Source organism: Mastomys coucha, unplaced genomic scaffold, assembly GCF_008632895.1.
Source record: "Mastomys coucha isolate ucsf_1 unplaced genomic scaffold, UCSF_Mcou_1 pScaffold5, whole genome shotgun sequence".
NCBI classification, from domain to species: Eukaryota; Metazoa; Chordata; class Mammalia; order Rodentia; family Muridae; genus Mastomys; species Mastomys coucha.
In genome coordinates this window covers 63,484,888-63,506,368 of record NW_022196911.1, presented here as the reverse complement: position 1 = coordinate 63,506,368, position 21,481 = coordinate 63,484,888, and the positions used below count along the sequence as shown (strand labels likewise).

General features: G+C 48.7%; 1 protein-coding gene across 2 annotated transcripts in view; it reads left to right on the top strand.

Annotated features, from left to right (window-relative positions):
* The window catches only part of Ntn1 (netrin 1), a 199,053-nt gene that overhangs the window by 109,046 nt on the left and 68,526 nt on the right, over nt 1–21,481 (top strand). For both annotated transcript variants that reach the window (XM_031350911.1, XM_031350910.1), the window contains exon 3: nt 20,208–20,396. In XM_031350911.1, coding sequence (XP_031206771.1) covers nt 20,208–20,396 — 189 coding nt within the window. The remainder of the gene's footprint in view (nt 1–20,207; nt 20,397–21,481) is intronic.

Genomic DNA, 21,481 nt, shown 5'->3' with positions numbered 1-21,481 from the left:
CCCCAGTTTGGGATAAACAGTGTGTGGAGCTACTCACCTGAAGATCCAGCATTCAAGAGGTGGAGGTAGGAGGACCAGAAGTTCAAGGTTATCCTTTGACCACAAAGGAGTTCAATTTCAAGGCCAACCTGGGCTACATGAGACCCCATGTGAATAAAGAGAAAAGGGAAAGGAAATACATTGATCTGGATGCCCCTTCTTCCTGCCCTAGTCAACTGGGAGCACACACTGTGAGTCTGGGGCAAAATCAGGGGAGACAAGGCCTTGTTCTTCCTGGAACTTAAGACTCATTCTCTAACTCCTCTGTCACCCCACTGTGGCAGAGAGAGGGAGGCAAGGAATGTATGAGGATGTCAGAAAAACATCCAGTAACTCCCACCAAGCTTGCCCCCTCTTTGAGGTTTGGAGAGTGGCCCATAGCCCACAGTTCCCAACCCCCAAAGGGATGTTTTTCCTGGGTCATTTTTCCACCTAGAATTTCTGGGCTTCTGCCATCCAGTACCCATCTATTCTCCAGGGCCTCGGTCAGATGCTACCTTCTGTCGGAAGACCCCCTCAGAGGCCACCATAGAAGGGGTGTGCTTTCTACCACATTGTTGAGGGCTGGAATTTGGACTTTACTCATACACTACCCTTCTCCCACCAGACTCTCAGCCTCTGGAAGCCTACAGTGCTGCTCCTGTTTGCTTTTCCACCTAGCCTGCCCTCCTAGGTCAGTTATGTGAGACCACTGAGCTGAGCTGGGTGAGAGATGACTGTTTCTGGCTGTGTCCCTAGCACCTGCATGTGGACGTGGCATGTGGCAGACACTAGGGAGATTTTTTTTCAAGGGAACAAATAATGAACAAATGAACAAAGAGATGCAGAAAGGATACTCTTCCTGGAGCTAACATGTCAACCATTGAGAGTTGGTCAGCATTTCTAGCTCTCTCAGTATTTGATTTGGGGGGGTGAGGTAGATACTTCTGGAGGTCCAAGTCCCTGCAGTGAGTCGGGCAGGCTCTACAGAAGTCACCCCTCTCTCATGGGGCACACACAACCAGATTTGCTCATATTTCCTCTCTTTCCTGTCCTGCCTCGCCTTCCCCCACTAGGAGTCCAATAGATGTTCTGGCTTGCTGGTCTGCATGAGCTGTGTGTGTGCGTGTACGTGTACACGTGAGTGAGTGTGAGTGTGTGTTTGTGTGTCTGTGTATGTGTGTATGTGTGTTTGTGTGTTTGTGTGTGTCTGTTTCTCTCTCTTTGTTTGTATGTCTATGTATTTGTATGTGTGTCTCCATGTGTTTCTGTCTGTCTGTTTCTCTCTGTATGTGTGTTTGTCAGTACGTGTGTGTCTGTATGTGTGTGTCTATGTGTCTGTCTCTGTGTGTCTCTGTGTTTCTCTCTGTATGTGTGTGTCTGTCTATGTGTCTCTGTCTCTCTCTCTCTGTATGTGTATTTGTCTGTATATGTGTGTGTTTGTTTCTGTGTGTGTGTGTGTGTGTGTGTGTGTGTGTGTGTGTGTGTATGTCTCTATTCTAGCCAGTGACTTTAAACTGTCTTTAAATGATTGCTCAACTTGAAAACCCCTTCAGGCTGGTGTCTGGGGTGGTTTGGATCACTGTTCAGCATTTCATTCCTTTCCCCAAATTGCTTGTTATTTCATTTGCATAAATTTTAGTGGTAAGATACTGCCCCGGGGCCTAGGAAGCTCAAATAGACCTCTTAATGGGGCAACCAAGACCAGTGGTGGGGATGTAGTCTCGCCCTTGCACACACGTCTGCAATTTTCTTAGACTGTCCTCTACCAGAGCGTTGACAACTGTGAGCTCTGGGGGAGACAAGAATGTCCTACTTCCAGGGGACAAGCACAGGGCTCCACAGCTGCACCCCAGACACTGCCTCTCCATGACCTCAGCCTGTCCCCCTCTCTCTGCACCTTGTCACCAAGGCCTCTGTGTGGTCAGGAGACAGAGGCCAGATGAACCCTTGCTCCCACCTGGATTCTGGCATCTCCTGCTGTCAATCAATCTATCTGCACTTCCTCATTGGGCAAGGGTCTGGCACACCATCAGGTCGTGTGTAGGTTGGTGCTAGGTGGAATAGGGATGGGATAGTTTGAGCTGCCAGACTAGAGGACATAAGATGAGGTAGCTGAATGCGGACAGGCTGGGGAGACAGGCTGGGGGACTGGCTGGCAGAGCTTGAATGTAGGCTGTGCGAGGGGAACTCAGGATTTGTTGGCTGAGGATAGAGATTTGTAGAAGATCACTGAGGCTGCTCTTGACCCCTTCTCTAGAACTGAGCTTTGCCCAAGGTGTGCTCTGGGGGATGCTATGAGCAGACATATTCAGGGCTCCAATCTCCCCTTGGGTGGTAATCCAGTGGTTCAAATATTCCCATTTTTTGACATGGGAATGGCAGAGGAGGCTGGGGAAAGCTGAGCTGGGACACTTCTATGGGTACCATGGGAGAAGAGCTTGACCAAACAGAGTGGAGGGTTGTAATATTCAAACATTTTTAGGCTGTATCCTAATACATCCTGACTTTGTCCATTTGTCCATCTGTCCAACCACTCACATACCTCATTTATTCATCCCTCCCTCCCGGCCACCCATTTAAACATCTATCCATCTATCCATCTATCCATCTATCCATCTATCCATCTATCCATCTATCCATCTATCCATCTATCTATCTATCTATCTATCTATCTATCTATCTATCTATCTATCCATCTATCTATCTATCTATCTATCTATCCATCTATCTATTTATCTATCTATCCATCCATCCATCTAGAATGGGTTTACTGGATTCTAAAATCTGTGGCTGTAAGAGCTGCTGGTGACTTGGCTTAGAAATGGGATCCAGGAGAGACTACAAGAAAGTACAGATGAACAGGACTTAGAGATGGAGCAGATAATTGGGCTGGGGTTTAGAGAGTGGGCAGGAGGTAGCAAAGGTGACTTCCAGATTTCTAGTTCAAATGTGTGGGTAGATGAAAGATAATGGTGGAAGGCCCTTGGATTTGGGAGGGAATGTCATGACTTTGATCTTGGTCCATGGAGAGTTAGAAGCGCCTTGGAGTGATTTAAGATACGGAGAAGGCATCTGGGTAAACATGCTAGGAGCTCAAAGATATTTGGGCCGGATACATAAACATGGGAGTCATCACTCCTCAAAAAGATAATAATTGAGTTAGGTGAGATTACCAAGGAAGATAGTGCAGCGAGAGGAGAGGAGTCTCCATCTCTCCTAGAAGCAGTTTAGCATTTAGCTGCAGGATGGAGCAGGTTAAGCCCGAAAGGGAGTCAGCACCGTGGGGATGAGAAGGCTTGAGGGCTATTAGGAAAATTAAAGGAAGAGAAGAAGGTCATCCCTGGGTATCCGAGGGACCGCTTCCAGCACTCCTGTGCTAACAAAACCCTCACAGTCCATTAAATAAAATGGCACTGGTTTTGCATGTAGCCGCACATCCTCCTGCGTGGTTTACATCATCCCCAGATGACTTGTAACACCTCATACAGCTATGTGAACACTTGTCTGTGTACGCTCAGCACAGGCACACCTTTTTTCTTCCTCACTACTTTCAGTCTGATGAGGCTGCTGTATTGAAATGCAGCATACCCAAAGCTGAGCTGACTGCATTGCTGAAGAGATGAGCAACCACTGTCTAAAACCGCCCGTGGTCTAGTCAGAGATACAAAGCTATCTGGTGACTTACACCATGGTAGAAACAGGTAACCTGAGTTTGGGAGCAAGGAAGGTGGGCTCTTGTGGATTGGGGTGAATCAGTAGACACAGAGCTGATCAGTGAAGGGAGATGTCCTGTAGGAAGAACAACCCGAGCATCTACATAGGATGGAGTTGGGACCCAGGGGAAGAAGTTGGTCCGAGGTACAGCGGATGAACTGGCTGTAAGTAAGAAGAAAGGTGTTAGCCTTAATGGATGTAACCTTGGGGTTGACTGGCCACTTATTAGGGCTTCCTTTTACCCTGAAAACAAAAATGGAGGCCACAGATTCCCAGGAGGGACTTGACAGGGAGAGAAAGTTGATGTTTCTCCAGGACAGACCCCTTCGTTCATTCAGTGACTCAGTTCTCACTGTGTACCTAACTGAGTTCTAGGCTGTGTTCCAGATCCCAGGCAGACATCGGTGAGATGTGAAGCCTCAGCATTCCAGCACTGGGGAGGCTGAGGCAGTGAGACTTTGTGAGTTCAAGGCTAGCCTGGTCTACCTAGAGTTTCTGGCTACCTAGAGCTACATATACAGTGAGACCCTGTCTCAAAATAAAACTAAAAGTTTCACCTGTAGTGAACAGGCCTAGAGAGTTTTCTTTTCATGGTTCCCCAAATGATAGGACATAGCAGATGATACAAGAGGCTGTGTGTGAGTTCCATAACAATCCTATGCCCTCTTAAGAGACTTTGACTCGAACATCCCCATGTTTTGTTGACTCCAGGGTGTCAGCAGTAATCCCCCATAGATAACAGAGGAATGGTTGCTCATGCTCTATGGTAGTGACCAATAATGTTGTTAGGTAAAGCATGCCGATGTGCTAGGCTGACAGTAAAGTCAATGCGTGACTAGCTGACACATAAGCATATTGTCATGCCTGCTTTGGAGGAAGAGTACCAGCCAGTGACTTAGAGGACTGAGGTGGTGGGCTCGGGGTTTTAAACTAGAAGGTTGGGGCAGGACACTGAGGAAAGGGAAGCTGCGTTAAGACTTAAGGTGTAAAGAGAGTAACGGGAGGCTGTCTGTGGGAACAGGTGCTCATGGGCTGATGTGTATGTCTGTCTTCCTGGGGCAGGCTTTGTGCAGGACTGCCAAGGCATGGGGCAGATAAGAGGTCAAGGAGAATCATTCACAGGCTAAGGGCCCAGGGATGCCACTTCTTTCCTAAAGTAGGCATGACTCAGGATGGCGGCAAGGCATGGTGTGTGTGGAGAGAGACGGGTACCCCTGAGAGGCTGGGAGGAGCTGCTGGACTCTATATATAGCTCACGGAGACGTTTCTCTTTGAATCTGTTTTCTTCCGCCGGTGCTCCAGGGCACCAGCATCCTCCCTGGGGACTCTGTCAACCCCACCACTCAGACACCAGTCATTTCATGTGCAGGCAGCAGAGAACCCTGAGATGCATGTTGGTGGCATGTCCCCATCTGGTATCTGACACGGCCATGTTCCTTTCCATCCTTGATTTAGCGGCACTGTCTTCCTTCTTGCTGTCAAGTCATGGCTCTCCCTTCTCGAAAGGCATTGGATTCTGTAAATGGCGAGCAGCTAGCAGGGAAGATCTTCTTTTGCCTGCTTGGAGAGATGGCTCGTGTTGCTCTCACATATATTCTAGAAGCTTCGAGTGCTGGGAAAGGTGGTAGCGACATACCCTTAAGCCTAGGGGTGTGGGCACACACCACATCAGGCCAGTGCAAGGGCCATCATACCTCCAACCCAGGCTCTCCTTGGAGATATGCTGGTCTCACCTGAGAATTCAGAGATGTTGAGGCTCCCCTGTGACCTGTTTGTGACCCCATCCCCACCCCCATGTGGTGTCCTGAGCAGACCGCCATTCACTTTTATCCATCCTCCTATGAAGGACTCTAGTCTGTGGACCACCTCTGTGCCCGGTTTCTCTGGCATATCTGGTAGAGATGCTGGGATGCCTGAAACAAGTCTTGTCAGTCATGTTCATAGTAATGTCAGCCACCGTTGGCAGGCAGGTATCATCACTGCTCTCATTCCTAGATAAGGAAGCTAATGGATGAGAGGTTAACAGACAGCCAAGTTCAAGTGTCTTGCTCTAGCCTGTGACAGATAGGATCTGAACCTGCATGTCTGGCCCCAGACTCACCCTCTTCCTTACCTCGTTAGGACAAAGCTGAGGCCAGGGACCTTTGCTCATCTGATAAAGGGGACTGTAATTAGTCTTCTTTTCTGGTCCAGCAAGGAGAAACAGGCAGCTCAGGTGACTGGCCCAGCCCACAGGTGGGAAGTAGGAGGAAGGCACAGAGTGCCTCGCTTTCTTTGCACCTGCTGCCTTGCCTAGGCGATCTACACAAACACACAGCAGTGATCTGGCCCCATACCCTAAGCCCAGGGAATCTGCTTTGCAGTTTATTTGCATTTGTGGAGTTAATTTGCTTTCCAGACAGAACCACAGACCAGTGTCCCCACCTCCTCAAGACTGCCCCTCCCTTAAGGGTCCTCATGTTTGCCCCATGTCTCCCAGTATGCAGCTGCTGGCCAAGGGAGGGTCAGAGTGTGAAGCAGCCAGGCTGGCCAGGGCCAGGGGCCAGTGATGAGGCCAGCACTGCCTCCCCCTAAGGCCGGCCTGCTCCTCGCCTGGTGCTGGCGCATGAAATCTGAACTCTGGAGGGAAATTTACTGCACAATAAAGGAAGAATGGCCCACTTTGGGGACAATTAAAACCACATTACTGTGGAATTATAGAGGACGCCGGGGGAATTAGCCACATGCAAAGCAGCCAGGAGTGCCAAAGCCAAGAAATGTGGGCGATCACACAGGGCTCCCCTCCCCCAGACTTGTACAAGGGACCCGTCTGGTTTTCAAACCCTGGGAAAACATTTGCAAAGGCTACCACCAAAAGATAGTCTGAAGATAACCTTGCCTGGCCTAGCATGTAGCCTCATTCCAGTTAGAGAACCAACCAGGTCACTGGGTTGAGTCGAATAGGGACAGGTCTACTTTGCCATTTGCCCACAGGGACTTGGAGGTGGTGCTGAGTGGCTTCCAGTCCCATTACCACTGTGAGCCAGGTGAGCTGCTGGGGTCTCCACATCTTTAGTTGTAAGATGGAGACAATAAGACCTTCCCCTCCTGATTCTGTGGGCATGTTCGATGGATAAGATAAACTAAGCCAGGTCCCAGAATCTCTGCCTTTTTAAGATTTGTGGCTTCCTTTAACAGAGGGACAGTCTGGTTGGACCTTCATATGCTTGGGTTCAAAACTTGAAGAGTCAACCAATCTCAGATCAAAAATATCTGAAAAGCATTTGCATCTGTATTTTAAAAATGGACATTTTTTTTTCTTCCCAGCATTTCTTTAACTATCCAGTGTGACCATAATACAGGTATCGGAATCAATCCAGGGATGATTGAGGTATATAGGGGGATGGGTAGATGCTAGGTAAATACTGTGTCATTTCATATAAGGGGCATGAGCATCCTTGGATTTCAGTATCCATGGGGTTCGGGTTGTCTTGGAACCTATTCCCCATGGCCACTAAGGGACCATTGTGAAGATACATGTAATGTGTTTGTTGCCATCTTTCCATCCAGCCTCCTAGGGATGAGAGAAGCTAAGCTTTTGTTTCTGATAACCTGAGCCACTTAGGACTTAGGAATCCCTCAGAAACCTCCGACCTCTCTTACATACATCCCTCACTGATTTTCATGGCTCTCCTTCAAGGTGCTCTGTGTGTGTGTGTGTGTGTGTGTGTGTGTGTTTATGGTGGAAATGTATGGGAAACAGTGGGTGGAGCGAGGGGCCTTCTAAGGTGCAGGGTGAGGACTCTTGCGGCTATGAAGATTAAATGGCTCCAGGGTGCACAGAGCCACTCTGGACACATCACCTGAGCATGTTCCAGTGGATGGAGTTAGCAGCCGTGGCAAGTGTTGGCTGTGCCTACCCATCCCAAGTGCCCCCTGGTGCCCGCTTCTCCCGGTCATCCACTTCATCTTCCAGGTTGTGGCTTGGCCTGTGTTCTCTGTCTTCTCTTTTGTAGACCTCTCAGAAGCTCCCCGTTCCTTTCGGATGCTCAGAGTTCTAGCAGGGAGCTCCCTTCCAGTTGAGGGACAGGGCCTCAAGGAGGGGACAGCCTTTCTTATTGACATGCACAGGGCCTATGCCTAAAGCAAGCAGCCAAGGAATTTGGTACCCTCTGTTTCTTGACACAGGCTCCCCTTTCTTGAAAGGGTCTGTCCCCTTAGGGGTCCTTATCTAGCTCTAGGATAGTGTATTATCCTTAATCCAGGAGAGATGTTCGGGGTACCTTAGCAGATAACACTTCACAGTACCAACCTCGAATAGAGATGCCAGCTGTGGGCCGTTACATTGGTGCAACCCTGTTGCCTTTGAAACCCCCACAGATGGCTGCATTTATTTGTTTGTCTGTTGTGTGTGTGTGTGCCAGGACACATGTGTGGAGGGCAGAGGGCAACTTGCAGGAACCGGGTTTCTTCCTTCTACCACATTGAGTTCCAAGGATCAAACTCAGGGTTTACGGACAGCAAGTGCTTTATCTGCAGAGCTTTATCAGCTGCCTCTAAGGCTCTATTGCTGCACTGCATCCATAAGCCATTGTGGTCCAGAGATGCAGCAGTTCTGTCTCTTTCTCACCGGCACAGTGCTCACTGTAAGGAACTAGCATCCTTTCCAGATTTGACTCCCTGTCCTAACTCCTGAGCAAGAATATTCATGGTGCCAGACCTAGTTGTAAACCTCTAACAGCCACTCAGTTTGAAGGCTCCCTGAGTTAGAAGGTTTTGTCTCCTCTCCAGAGTGGACCTCCTGGATCTTGTCCCTCTGCTTGAATGTCTCTAGGGATGGTTAGGTCACTCACTTCCAGGGTTGACCCATTCCAGCTCCCGTGGTCAGCTGGAATTTGCTGTCCCCTGTCATTCCATCTATGTGGCAGGTCACCCACTCTCTCTTCCAGGACATGATTTTTAATTAAAGTCTTTAATTATAATCCCATAAGCCCTTTACTGATCTCTAAATAAATTTTACCTACTGATTTGATTAAAATAACCAGATCCAGAATTGGGGCTCAGAGTTTGATGAGTTCCATCACAAAGAGTGCCCTGATGAAAAGCTCTTTTGTTAACTTATTTTGGGCCACTTAGATGGTACTTGCTTTCTCCTACCCTGCCCCATAATAGGGAGGTATTTGCATGTCAAGTTAAGGCATTCTGGGGAAGAAGTAAGCTTCCTGAGTGTCTGGGTTGGGCAGAGTGGTGTGTTCATCATTTCCCCACGTCACACAGTGGGGAAGCTAGAGTGGACAGCGTCTTCCCCTTTCTTATACACCTCTATATGGTCTTAAGAAGTCACAGGATGTGCCAGGCAAATGGTGCAGGCTTTAATTCCAGCACTTGGGAGGCAGAGGCAGGGGGATCTCTGTGAATTTGAGACCAGTGAGTTGCAGGACAGTGAGCACTACATAGTGACACCCTGTTTTGAAAACAAACAAACAAACAAGAGGTCATAGGATTTCTGTTCTGTTTTAGTAGTGGGCACATGTACAGGGAAGAACGAGTTGGCCCAGAGCCAACAAGCACTATGGAACCAGACAACCCTCTGATTGGTTCCAGGCCTAGTGGGACTGCCCACTCTGAGGGACCCCTTTAACTTCTGGGACTCACCAGCACTAAGACCAGTAGAGTTGCCTTAACATTAGGCAAAGTATGAGCTTATGAGGGTAGGAGACCTGTTAGGAATAGAGGATTGCCAGGCAAGCCCTGCGGTATAATGACACTAAACATCACGTCCTGCAGTTCATGTTGAAGTAGGCATCCTGAGCCTCGACTTGTGAAATTTAGCAACCGTAGTTGTCAAATGAATTAGGAAAAATGAGAGTTGGCTTACAATGGCTTACCAGGTCCCTGGTGTCAGCTTGTGTTCTTCATGATTAGGGCCCTGTGTCAGTGAGGCCAAGAGCTCTGTGCCGAACAGAGGTCCTGTAGCACCGGAGGCTGTCTAGTCTCTGGAGCTTAAGACCCAGGTCAGAGTTAACCAGAGTTGGCTTAGCTAGCTAGTCCAGTAGAAAGGGATGCTGCCTGGGGGCTGCAGTGAAAGGAGAGCTGTGTCCCTACACTTGCACATTGCTCCTACTGGTATAGAACAGAGTGCTGCAAGTCATTAAACCCTTGATGCCAGCCTCCCCCAGCACGGCTGGAGTCCCGCATGTGCCAGCCTTGGTGATGGGACCCATTACAGATGGGAAATGACTCCAGGGAGCCAGGAGCCAGGCTTGGCCTGTTCCCCTGGCAAGTCAACTCTCATATATCCAGTGCACGGAGCCTGGGCACTACCTCTGGGGAAAGCGATTGGAAGGAAGCCCCCATGCTGCAAGCAGGCATCTGGCAGGGCATATGAGTCACAAGGCAGAGGATTTCACAGCAGTGCCTCCCCCTCCAGCAGAAGGGACAAGCTTTTCTCAGGTCTTTGCTTTGAATATTAGCTGCATTCTAACGGGCAAGGGGAGGGGTTATCAAGCTCCAAGCTCGGAACAGTGAGACCTTTGCCAGGCAGGAGATCTGGAAAGTGCCCTGAACTAGTTAGGTGAAAGGTTAGCTATTACTAACTATTGCCAGGCTCTTGGCAATGTCTCTGCCACATTTTTCCCATCTCTTCCAGAAGAGGGTAACTTGGAAGGCCACTCCTGTCTCAAGCTCTGTGTTGCCCTGGGTGAACAACATCCTCTTTTCTGTTTAGCTCCGTCACAAATGGGGATGGAGTAAGGTCTTTCTGCTGGAAGTCAGCCTCTGGACCTTCTTTTTTTTAAATGTCTATGGGTAATTTGTCTGTTATGTATATCTGCACTATTTGTGTGCCTATTGCCTCCAGAGGCCAGAAGAGGGTATTGGGTTCCCTGGAACACATCATAGACTGTCGAGAGTTGCTGTGTGGATGCTGGGAATTGAACCTGTGATTTTAACTACTGAGCCACCTCTCCAGTGGACCTATATTTTGAAACCAGTTTTGTTTTTTGTTTTTGTTTTTTTTTCCTCCTTGAGAATAATAGGCTTTGCATCTATCTCTTCAGACCTGGGCAGCTGTGGAAGGTTCCAGAACAAGGTGGTAACAAGTTGAAAGGAATGTTCAGAGATTTGGAGTGAAGGATTGCTTGGAGGTGGGGAAGGTCTAGAGTTGGGAATGGAACCTAGTAGGCCAGGGATGACCTCTCTGGGGGAGGTGAGAGGGCAGAGCGAGGCATCACCCTCTATCAGCCTGAGGCCAGGCTCTGGAGAGAGTGGATCTAAGAAGCGTTGCTGAGGAAGAATTGATGAGTGCTCAGGGCTTACCCCGACCTCCTCATTTCCTCCACAGAGAGGGTCCAGGAGGGGTTTGTGCAGTGCAAACTCTGAGTTGTCCTACACAGGGAAGGCTGGGACAGGAGGGGATCATTTCAAAGCCTTAGGGGGAGGTGGAGCAGCCAAAAAAGGGCAGAGGAAAGAAAAGGCTAACATGTTTACAGAGAAAAGGAGTCAGTGGAAAAAATGACGGCAAGGTCAAGTAGATTTGGGAGATGGCCCTGCAGTCAACAGAGGGGAGGGGACAGTGGCCGTGTAAGGGGGTGGGGGGTAGAACGAACCTCCAAGCCTTGGCTGTACTCTCAGGAATGCTCTGACTCCAGGGCCTTAATACTGCCTGTGGGTCAGGCCCCAGCCTCAGAACCAGCCTTTGCTGCCCATTCACAGGGACTCTGTTCACTGGAGGGTCTCCCTGTGGGATAGGAGGTGTTTCTGCTCTCAGAGGGAGACAGGGCTGGCCAGACTTCCAGCTGTCTGTCTTGACCCCAGGCCTTTCTCTGGATGCCCAGAGGCTCGGCTGGTGGGGGCCCAGCTTTCTTGGCAGATTCTTTGTCTGCCTGTGCACAAAGGGGCCGGACCTTTCCCAAGCCCCACAGGTGTGAAGAACTTGTTACTGTAGTGTTTGTTCAGCCCTATTAGTGGCCTGAAGGACTGTTGACAGAGGTCTGCTTTGTGATCAGACTTGGCTAAAGCTCCCTAAGCCCTCAACAAACACTGGCCACTTATCTCAGAGACTTTATCAGAAACCATCTAAAGCCGCCTTTGGCAGGCAGGCTTCCCTGACCCATTCACTCGGGGACGCTGGGTCTCCAATGCACTTTCCACATTTTTTTTTCTTTTTTCTCCTACCACCCACCGCATCCTTGATATCAGAAGAAAGCCTTGGTAGGGAAGAGGTAGTTAGGTTTTATTTTCAAATTGGACTCTTAAGATAAAGGGCTCTTTAAACCTGTCTTTCAAGAGGACACACTGAGAGGCAAGGGGCTGCTTTGGGAGAATTTAGCTTCAGGGGCTTCTAGGCTGATAGGAGTGGAACCCTAGTCACTTAACTGCTCTGTAGTCTTCTCTTAGAGCTCTTCAGCCTGCTCCAGCCTTAGAGGAAACTACAGTACACAGTGTGTGTGTGTGTGTGTGTGTGTGCGTGCGTGCGTGTGTTGCTTTCTAATATGTCAGCAGCTACATTAAACCACCCATGGTAACAGGCACTGTGAATACATATATAATACTCTCCTGGGACTGTAGGAGATTAGTAAAAATAGTAAAAACTGAACAATTGTAGCAACCAGCTGTAATAAAAGCTATGTGCCTATGCTTTCAAAATGTCTTAGCTCAGTTCTCTCCCCATCTTACGGTGGTATGGGAGGCTGTGAGCGGAATGACTCAGTGCTGCGAAGTATGCTTGGACTATTGACCTGATAGAGTCTGCTCAGGTGATCCCGGATCACTGACTGACCCAGGACAGGGAGATGGCCCTGAAGTCTCTCCAAAGCCACAGGAGACTCGCTCCGTTGTTGCTAAAATAGCTTTCTTTGCTCAGGACCCCAAACAGTGGCCCACCATGCACTCCCTCTCTGGAAGACCCAAGCATTTACCAGTTGCCACACCCTTCCTCCCAGCCCTGGATGGGGACCAGGCGTGCCAGTGGTTTTCATTACATTGAAGTGGAAAAGAGGCAGCTGCGATGACTGAGTCTCAGGAAACTTGACTGGGACCAGACTTCTGTTTCGTGTCCCCTTTGACCTCTTAGTGGTGGGGTTACCCATGCCCTTGGGTTTACTCTGACTGGTCTCCACTGTGCTCTCTCTGGTTACAATCTATAATCCTCATGTTAGTAGTGGGCCTTGGCCTGAGCCAATGGAGACATCAGCTGGCCACACCTAGGCATCTCCAGAGTCTCTGCCCTGCTCCCTGTTGCACCCCATTTCCTTGTGTAGCTCCAGAATTACAGTAGCATTCAATAAATAATCGTTGACCACCAAAGTGTGCCTGCAACCTGACTTCCCAGTTATAGACACCCGCAGTCTGCTGTATGAATGGACTGACCATCAGGATCACACTGATCTTGCTTACCTTTAAACACAAACTGCTGCAGGTACCAGAGCTGTTTGGGCCCGGCTTACATCAGCCTCTGCTCAAAAGAGAGGCCTTTCGGAGCTCAGCTCAGCATGATCCCTTGGTGCAGACAGGGACCAGGTGTGTGCAGCCCTGGGTGTTCAGCTGGGCCCTTTTCATGAGTTGCCACAAACTAGGCTCAGAAAGGCGCTTACTGCGGGAGGAATATTTACAATTAATGAACAAGAGACAGACAATTTCTAAATAAATAGTGTACCAAATAGAGTAAGCAAGGTCATAAATGAAAGAAAATTGGAGTAGCTTCCAACTCTTAAAAATAGCTCTCAAATAGTTTCATGGCTTTGTGCCAATTGTTTAAGAAGTTTTTTGTTTTTCGTTTTCTTAAAGATGAAACCAGAACTCTTTCCACCTCCTTGAAGGCCTCTCCTGCTATAAGCGCCATCCTCACCTGGATTCCAGGCTCTTTCTCTATAGGGTGGGTGACAGTCCAACTCATTTCTCTTCTATTTGGTTCCGTCATTCAACCTAAGTCTGCAGGCTGCAGCAGCAACATCACCTGGGAGTTTGTTAGGCACAAATCTGGAGGAGATGGGGCTATTGCTCAGTTTGTAAAGAGAGTGCAGGTCTGGTCCCTGGCACTGCTTAAACCATGGCACACTCCTATAATCCTAGAAGGAGAAGCAGAAGGATCAGAAAGTTGGAGGACATCCTTGGCTACAAAGACTTTATCTGAGAGAGGGGGATGGGATGTACACCTGGGACTTGGCTGAATGGTGCGTGCTTGTAATCCCAGCACTTGGGAGGCTGTGGCAAGAGGATCACAAGTTCAAGGCCAGCCTGGGCTATACAGTCATACTCTATCTCAGAGGAAGGGAAGCTTCTAGCTGGATCCCCAGGTGAACCAGTATGCAGATGCAATTGGACTGCTGAAAATAGACCATCCTGGCCCCTCTTTGGCTTTCTTTTCGGGTTCTGTCCTCTCTATCTGGTCCCAGAAGGACCCAGCAAGATGTCTGTCTGTCGGTCTTTCGTCTGTCCCAGCAGCTCTGCTCCTAGCTGGGAGATCCCAGGTCTTCCACGGAACTGTCTCCCCTCTGGTAATAGAAGCACCATGAGGCAGGACTCTAGCTTGCTTGTGAACTTCCTAAAATCAAACTAGAACAGGTCTCTTTTTCTCTAACATATACTTCCAGAAACAGTGAGGTGATCCAGAAGAGCTGAGCATGTTCATGTAATCTATGTGCTTTGTAGTGTGCCTCTGAGAGGGAGCACAGAGAACCTCAGGTGAGGGACCAATTTCTTTTATAGAAAACATCCAGCCTGACTGGGCGTGGTGGCTCATACCTTTAATCTTTGTACTCAGGCAACAGAGGATGATGGATCTCTGTGTATTTTTTTTTCCCTCGAGACAGGGTTTCTCTGTGTAGCCCTGTCTGTCCCGGAACTCACTCTGTAGAGCAGGCTGGCCTCAAACTCAGAAATCCGCCTGTCTCTGCCTCCCAAGTGCTGTGATTAAAGGCGTGGGCTACCACTGCCTGGTCATAGTGTATATTCTACAGCCTGATCTACATAGTGAGCTACAGGACAGCCAGAGCTACATAGTGAGACCTTGTCATTAAAAAACAAGAGGGGGAAAAAAAAAGAAAGAAAGACAATATATGAAGCCAGCTTGCAGATGCTGTCTTGTGGGTTATTTTTGTCAGCCCAGAGGCAGGCATGTAAGTCCAGGATTCCCTTAGCAATTCTATAAAGAACACAGGCAAGTTTCTCAAAAGTACTGCTCCAGGGAGGAAGGGAAAAAAATGAAGTGAACTGCCTATTAATACATCCATCCATCCACCACTCACCCATCCACCACCCACCCACCCACCCCACCTATCCACCCATCCATCCACCCATCTACCTACCCATCCACCTACCCATCCATCCATCCATCCACCCATCCATCCATCCATCCATCCATCCAAGCATCCAATCTCATGGTGGCTGAAGGACAGAGGAGAGACTCTGGGGCTAAGACCAGGGCTTCTGGCAGGACCACAATGAGATGGCTTTCCTGTTTTCATGGACAGGCTGGAGGCCTGGAAATTTTAGAGTGGCAGGGTCAGAATTAAGTGCTGCTGGGTGCTTTCTGGACTTGGATGGTCTTGGTAGGCATGTGACTTCGTTTTTGAGGTGTTTTGGGTAGAGAATCAATACATGTATGTTTTTGTATACTCATCGAATTGCTGAGACTCAGTTCTCTGTGTTCAGAGCCCTGGGGAGAGTCTGTGGCATTTAGATGTGGGTTCTTCTCTCGGAAGTACAGAAGTCTATTTAAATGGGATTGAATTGCTTAATCAAAGCACAAAGATGACTTTAAATTAGTTCAGAGTAAGAATACAGGAAAACTACAAGACTATGCCTTTAGAATGAGGGCCAGACAGCAAATCCTTTTGGTCCTGTCTATCTACCTGTCTACTTTCTGACCTTCCTATCTGCCTGCCACACATGTACCCATCCATTTAGCTACCTCACCTAGCAATCTACTTATCCATCTATCCACCCATCCCACATCTACCTCTCCCTCTATCTATTTCATCCACCAATTCATCTCAGTCATTCATCCCATGGGTCCATCCATCAACCTGTTCCTCTATCTTCCATCTACCCCATCCATTCAATCAATCACCAATCACCAATCAATTAATCCTCCCACCCATACCAATTTGTTATCGCTCAGTCGACTCATTCTATACATGTATACATCTTCTTTCTTGAGTACTTGCTTTCTCTCAGTTGTACAACAACAACAAAAAATGTAATCAAGGCTCACTGTGGGCTTCTTCATGTCGTCCCCAGTGAAGCAATAAAGTTGATTGAGAGCATCTGGCCCACTTGATCAATGTGAATTCTGATGGATTTGCTCCTCAGTCTGGCCATTTCCTCTGTTAAAGGAGGAGCCCCTTGGGCAGTTGAAAGTACATCGCTGGGCAAGTTCCAGTAGACAAGAGACATGAACAAAATGGTTTAAAGTCGGAAGTTAACAACACAGAGGACATTTGGGTGGGGGAGGGAAATGGAAGTTGGCTCTTGGTGCCCTTTCTCTTTCCTGTCAGGTTTCTAGTTGAGGAGTGGCGTTGGGGAGTCCTTGCTCCCTACCCCCCATCGCTCCTGATAAGCCTGAGATGCAGCTATAGGGGACATGGCTGGCTTATCCCAACATGCTAGCTAGCAAGCACACACAGCCTAGAGTCTTTATAAGAGACCAGGGGATCCCCTAGATGGACTTCCAAGTCACTCCAGTGGTGTGGGGCTCCTTGATCTGGGCCAGGCTGGTCCCCCAGGAAGGTCTCTGCTTCCCCACCCCCATCTCTCCTGAGTTGACCTCTGTTCTTACAAAGCTGCCCTTTTCTTCCCGCCTTGAAATCTGATAATGAAACTAATACCCAATATTTTTGCCTAGGAGAGAAGCAGGAGATAAACAGGAAGGCACAGGGATTAGGGTGTCTCTCCGAGGCAGGGCCCATGGCTGGTGGGAATTGGGTGACACCTCTTTGTGGACCCGAGAGATCCAGATGCGAGCCACTTTGCCAAAAAAGCATTTTTCCATCTGTGTAGAGAAAATAAAACAAAGAGAAAAGAAAACAAGCTGTAAAATACTTTGCAGAAGTCTGAGCATGGGTAATTATCACTTGATGCTCTTTGACAGCCCCAAGGAGGGGCAGGGGGTACTTTTTGATGTTAGCCTCGGAGTTTTCTTTTGTATGACCAGTTGTTTGGAAAGAACCTTTTGTTGGTGTGAGGTGTGCATAGGAGATCGGGCCTGAGCTTTCCCAAGGGTAAGGGAGGCAACCCTCATTCCCAGAAGAGCTCAGATGGATGCTGGGCAGCTAGAGCCTCCTTTACAGAGGGGGACATGGGGATATGGCACCTCCATGAAGGACCTAAAGATGCTGCTGTGAGGTCCTTCTGTGTGCAGAGGAGGGCAGTGAGACCCTAGCCATCCTTGTAGATTCCCAGTCCTGGGCAGGTGCACCAGGTCCTGGGGTTTCTGTTCTTTCTTCTTTTTTTTTTTTAAATATTTATTTTATGTATGTGAGTACACTGCTGCTCTCTTCAGACACACCAGAAGAGGGTATCAGATTGTTATGAGCCACCATGTGGTTGCTGGGAATTGAACTCAGGACCTCTGAGGACCTCTGGAAGAGCAGCAGCCAGTGCTCTTAACTGCTGAGCCGTCTCTCCAGCTGGCAGGGTTTCTGTTTTTTGGAGGAAAGATCCAAGTCTGCCTGTAGTTCAGGTTCAGCTGTTCCATGTGGTGATGCTGATCATCTTCTCTGGGGGAGTCTAGCAGCAGAGAGACCTGCCTGCTGCCAGCCAGGACTCTACTCGCTGGGCTGGCTGGCTGGCTGGCTGGCTGGTCACTGAGTCTCTCTGAGTAAGTCCTATTCCTTGTCTTACTGAGTGAGTCCAATGAGAAAGCATAAATGTGGCAGCCCACCATGGAGAGGATGGGGCAGAAATGCAGCTTCTGTGTGTCTGGTTGAACTTAACCACCTGGGGACACCTGCTCGGGGACACTTCCAAGGTTCTTGGGAGTCAAATCTGTTCTCTAGTCCAAACTGGCTCCCAGCTGCTTCTGGACTGTCTTAACTCGACCTCTGCTTGTCAGTTGAGTGACTAATGGGCACATGATTTGGGGACTGATTCCTGGAAGAACATTTAAAGAAGCTTGTAACACCAGAGAGCAAAATCCAGAATTTCACAAGTAAAAATAGCATCCCAACAAGAAACCAGTAAAAAACCATTTCCAGCTTCTATGGTAGAGAAGGCAAATATTTTAAGCCAACCATGGAGAGAGAAAATTGGAGCTATGGCCTGAACATGCAAGGCACACCTGGAGATGGGAATGCAGACACAAGGAGACAAGCCCCCTTTTCTGTAGTCATGGACACAGCTGGCAGTTGAGTCTGGGCCTTTTCCCCTGACAAGTTGCAAAGATTTTTTTTTTTTTTAAATGTTGATACCAAATGTGTGGTGTTGTTATTCTTTTCAAGGGTGTGGTGAAATGAGAGCTATCACTTCCTGCTAGTAGGAGGCAAAGCCAGTTCAGCCTTCCTTGAGGGCAACTTGGTGTTTTCTGATCCAAAGTTTAAAAAAATGTGGAGATCCAGAACTTCACTGAATTCTGCCTGGAGGACTGTACTGCCCATCATTAGTGAGAGCAGAGTTCCGATGTGCATGTTCAAAGACGGTTCAAGGTTTAGAACATGACCAGCAAGGAACAGCCTGGCTGTTGAGAGATCCTGCTTGCTCACTGTGCCTGTCTCAGACTAAAGACCCACAATGTCTAAGTATCAGCCAATCTTTAAAGATCATATTGACACTAAAAAAAAAAAAAATGTTCATTCTGAGAAAAAGGCAAATGAGTATGATCTATATTAATAAAACATACTAAATAGCCTCACAGCTGGGCTCAACAGGAAGCCCCTATCTATGTTCACAGCGTTTGGTGGGAACAGGAGTGTACTTCCCCATTTCTTCCTTTGTTTTTTAAGTGTATGGAATTAAACATCATTTCTCTAGAAGCTCCATACGATGTATACAGAACACGCAGCATAAAGACAGGGCAGTTTCCCTTTGGGGGATGTCCTGGGGCCTCATCTAAGCAAGGGTTAGATGTGGGCTTGGGAATGACACTGACATCACACCCCCTGGATAGTAAGATGGCTGCAGCCAGAGGAAGAGGCATCACCTGCAGGAAGACAAGCCTGCCTTGGAATGGGAGGGGCACCCCTACACTTGGCATCCTTTAGAAACTGCTCAGAGTTCAGAATAAATGAAGCAGGAGGGATTGGAAGACTGGGGAGTAGAGCTGAGGCTGGGGAGTGAGTAGGTCTGGCTTGTTAACAGCCCCTAGGGCTGTGCTAAGTGACTTCGACTTTATCCTTATGGACACCCTCAGATTGGTGCTTAGAAATCCCACTCTGGTCACAGTTGTCTCTATGAAGTGACTCCAGGACTCCCCGAAGATGCAAAAATTCCATCTCTTCTGTAAAGTAGCACCATGTTTGCAGAGCCTACACATCTTCCTATGTCTAGACATAAGGAAAAGCCCCTTATTAAGACTCATCTCTGGCTGGGCAGTGGTGATGCACACCTTTAATCACAGCTCTTGGGAGGCCAAAGCAGGCAGATCTCCAAATTTGAGGCCAGTTCCAGGACAGCCAGGGCCACACAGAGAAACCGTGTCTCAAAAAAACCAACCAATCACAAACCTCACTGATAAATGGCTTATATTGCCCATTACAATGTAAATGTTATGTAAATGAACGTACTATAATTTTTAGAGACTAATGACAAGAAAAATAGTGCATTTCAGCATGGATGCAATTTTCCCCCAGATATTTTTGGATCCACACAGTTGTCTGAATCCTGCAGAATCAGGCAGACGGAGGCAGAAGGGAGAGGAAGGAGCAATGTGGAGAAGGTGCCCCTGGGTTCAAGTGGAGACCCTCAGACCTGAAGCTGGAAGTGAGGGTTTGTGGGTCAGGAGCAAAGAGGTGATGTGAGATGCAGGAGTTAGGTCCCAAGGGCATCAGAGATGGTGGGCTAAGAGCTGACCTCTGAGCTAAGTTCATAGGCCAGGGAAATGAGAGGGAGAGCGACTGACAAGGAGGAGAGCCACAATGAGGGAAGCCAAGTGCCTTCTGCAGTGCTGGGTGGTGGGAAGGAGAGAGGGCAGTTGGCCCCAGAGTCCCTGGTGGCAGGAAGAAGAGTAGGAGGAAGGAGGTGCAGGTGGATGGTGTATTTAGAAGCCTGGGCATCCGGGTGTGGCCTGTTCCTGCTGAAAGACTTAAAGCACTTATTTCTCTCAGCTCTGGAGGCCACAAGTCCAAGGTCATGGCGTGGGAGGCCTCATCCATGGTCCTTTGAACTACTCAACCAGCGTTTATAAGTGCCCTCGAAAGAAGCAAGAAAAGGCTCCCAGAACAAGACTCTCCTGCGTGGAGATGGAGGGGGAACCTGGGATGGGCCTCTCTGCAGGGTGCAGGGTGTCTATCATGCCATCGTCCCCTTTTGCTGATGGTTTCTCTCTGTTTCCCCTGCAGCCTGCAACTGCAACCTCCATGCTCGGCGCTGCAGATTCAACATGGAGCTCTACAAGCTATCAGGGCGCAAGAGTGGAGGTGTCTGTCTCAACTGCCGCCACAACACTGCGGGCCGCCACTGCCACTACTGCAAGGAGGGCTTCTACCGAGACATGGGCAAGCCTATCACCCACCGGAAGGCTTGCAAAGGTAGGTTGTCTTGGGGGTCAGGTCGCAGGGGTTTTCAGAGACACCAGGCTCCCCCTCTCCCCCTCCTCTCTTTCTTTTCTTTCTTCTGGTTCTCCTGCAAAGTGGAGTAGACTGAGGTGTGCACATATACCCCGCCCCCTCTCTCTTCTCTCAAGGCCTCCCTGGTATTTGGAGGTGAAAGGCAAAACAAAGGGGCAATGGAGATGTGGCTCAGAGAAGAAAGCAATAGGTGTGATCCCTTATGAGAGTGCAGGGCCAGGCTCCTGCCACTTCCCCCTTTGCCTCCCTCCTCCCCAGCCGCTCCTCTGCACAGGTGTGCTGCATACCAGAGGAAAGAGAGTCGTGTTCACCAGGCTTACTGTTGGGACAAAGGACCCTCTTTTTCTAGCCCCTCACAGACATACTTCTTTGGATGCATTCGCACTGCCTCCTGTCCCACCCCCATCACACAACAGAGATACACACAGAGTCACAGGGAGGTTGGCAGTTTCAGGATCAGGGTCTTAGGAGAAGATTAATCCATTTGCAAATAGCTTTACTCTTTGGGACCAAGAAAAAAAAAAAAGAGGATAAGGAGACTGGTTTTGTTCACCGGAGCAAACATTAATGTTTTAGCTTTCTGGTGTTTGTTTTCTAGTCTCACCAACAAAATGAAGAAGCAAGCAATGGTCAGATGACTCTGGGGATGAAAAGTAGGCCCCTCCACTCCACATTATCCACATTAGCCTTTGGGAATTCCTGGGACTAAGGGATTCTTGCTCCTTTGTTGGGGTCTAGTGCCAGGGTATGCCTGAGCATGAAATGTTTACATTCGAGGGCTCCTGGAAGACAATGGTGTCTTTAGGAACTTTGACTCGGGAGGGTGCAAAGTCACGACAGATAGGTTGGGTGAGGAACTGCAGTGGATGACCCTTCTGGATGCTGCTTATCCTCTGAATGAAGCAGGGGTGTTTTCCTAACCAGAAATACACCACTGGTTGGGTGCCTATGTGCAGACTGACTGTATGTGACTGCATATGACTTGAGGGACCCAGTGCCAAGTGAAAACACAGGGCTCCTTATGCAAAGATGACAAAGACTCTCAG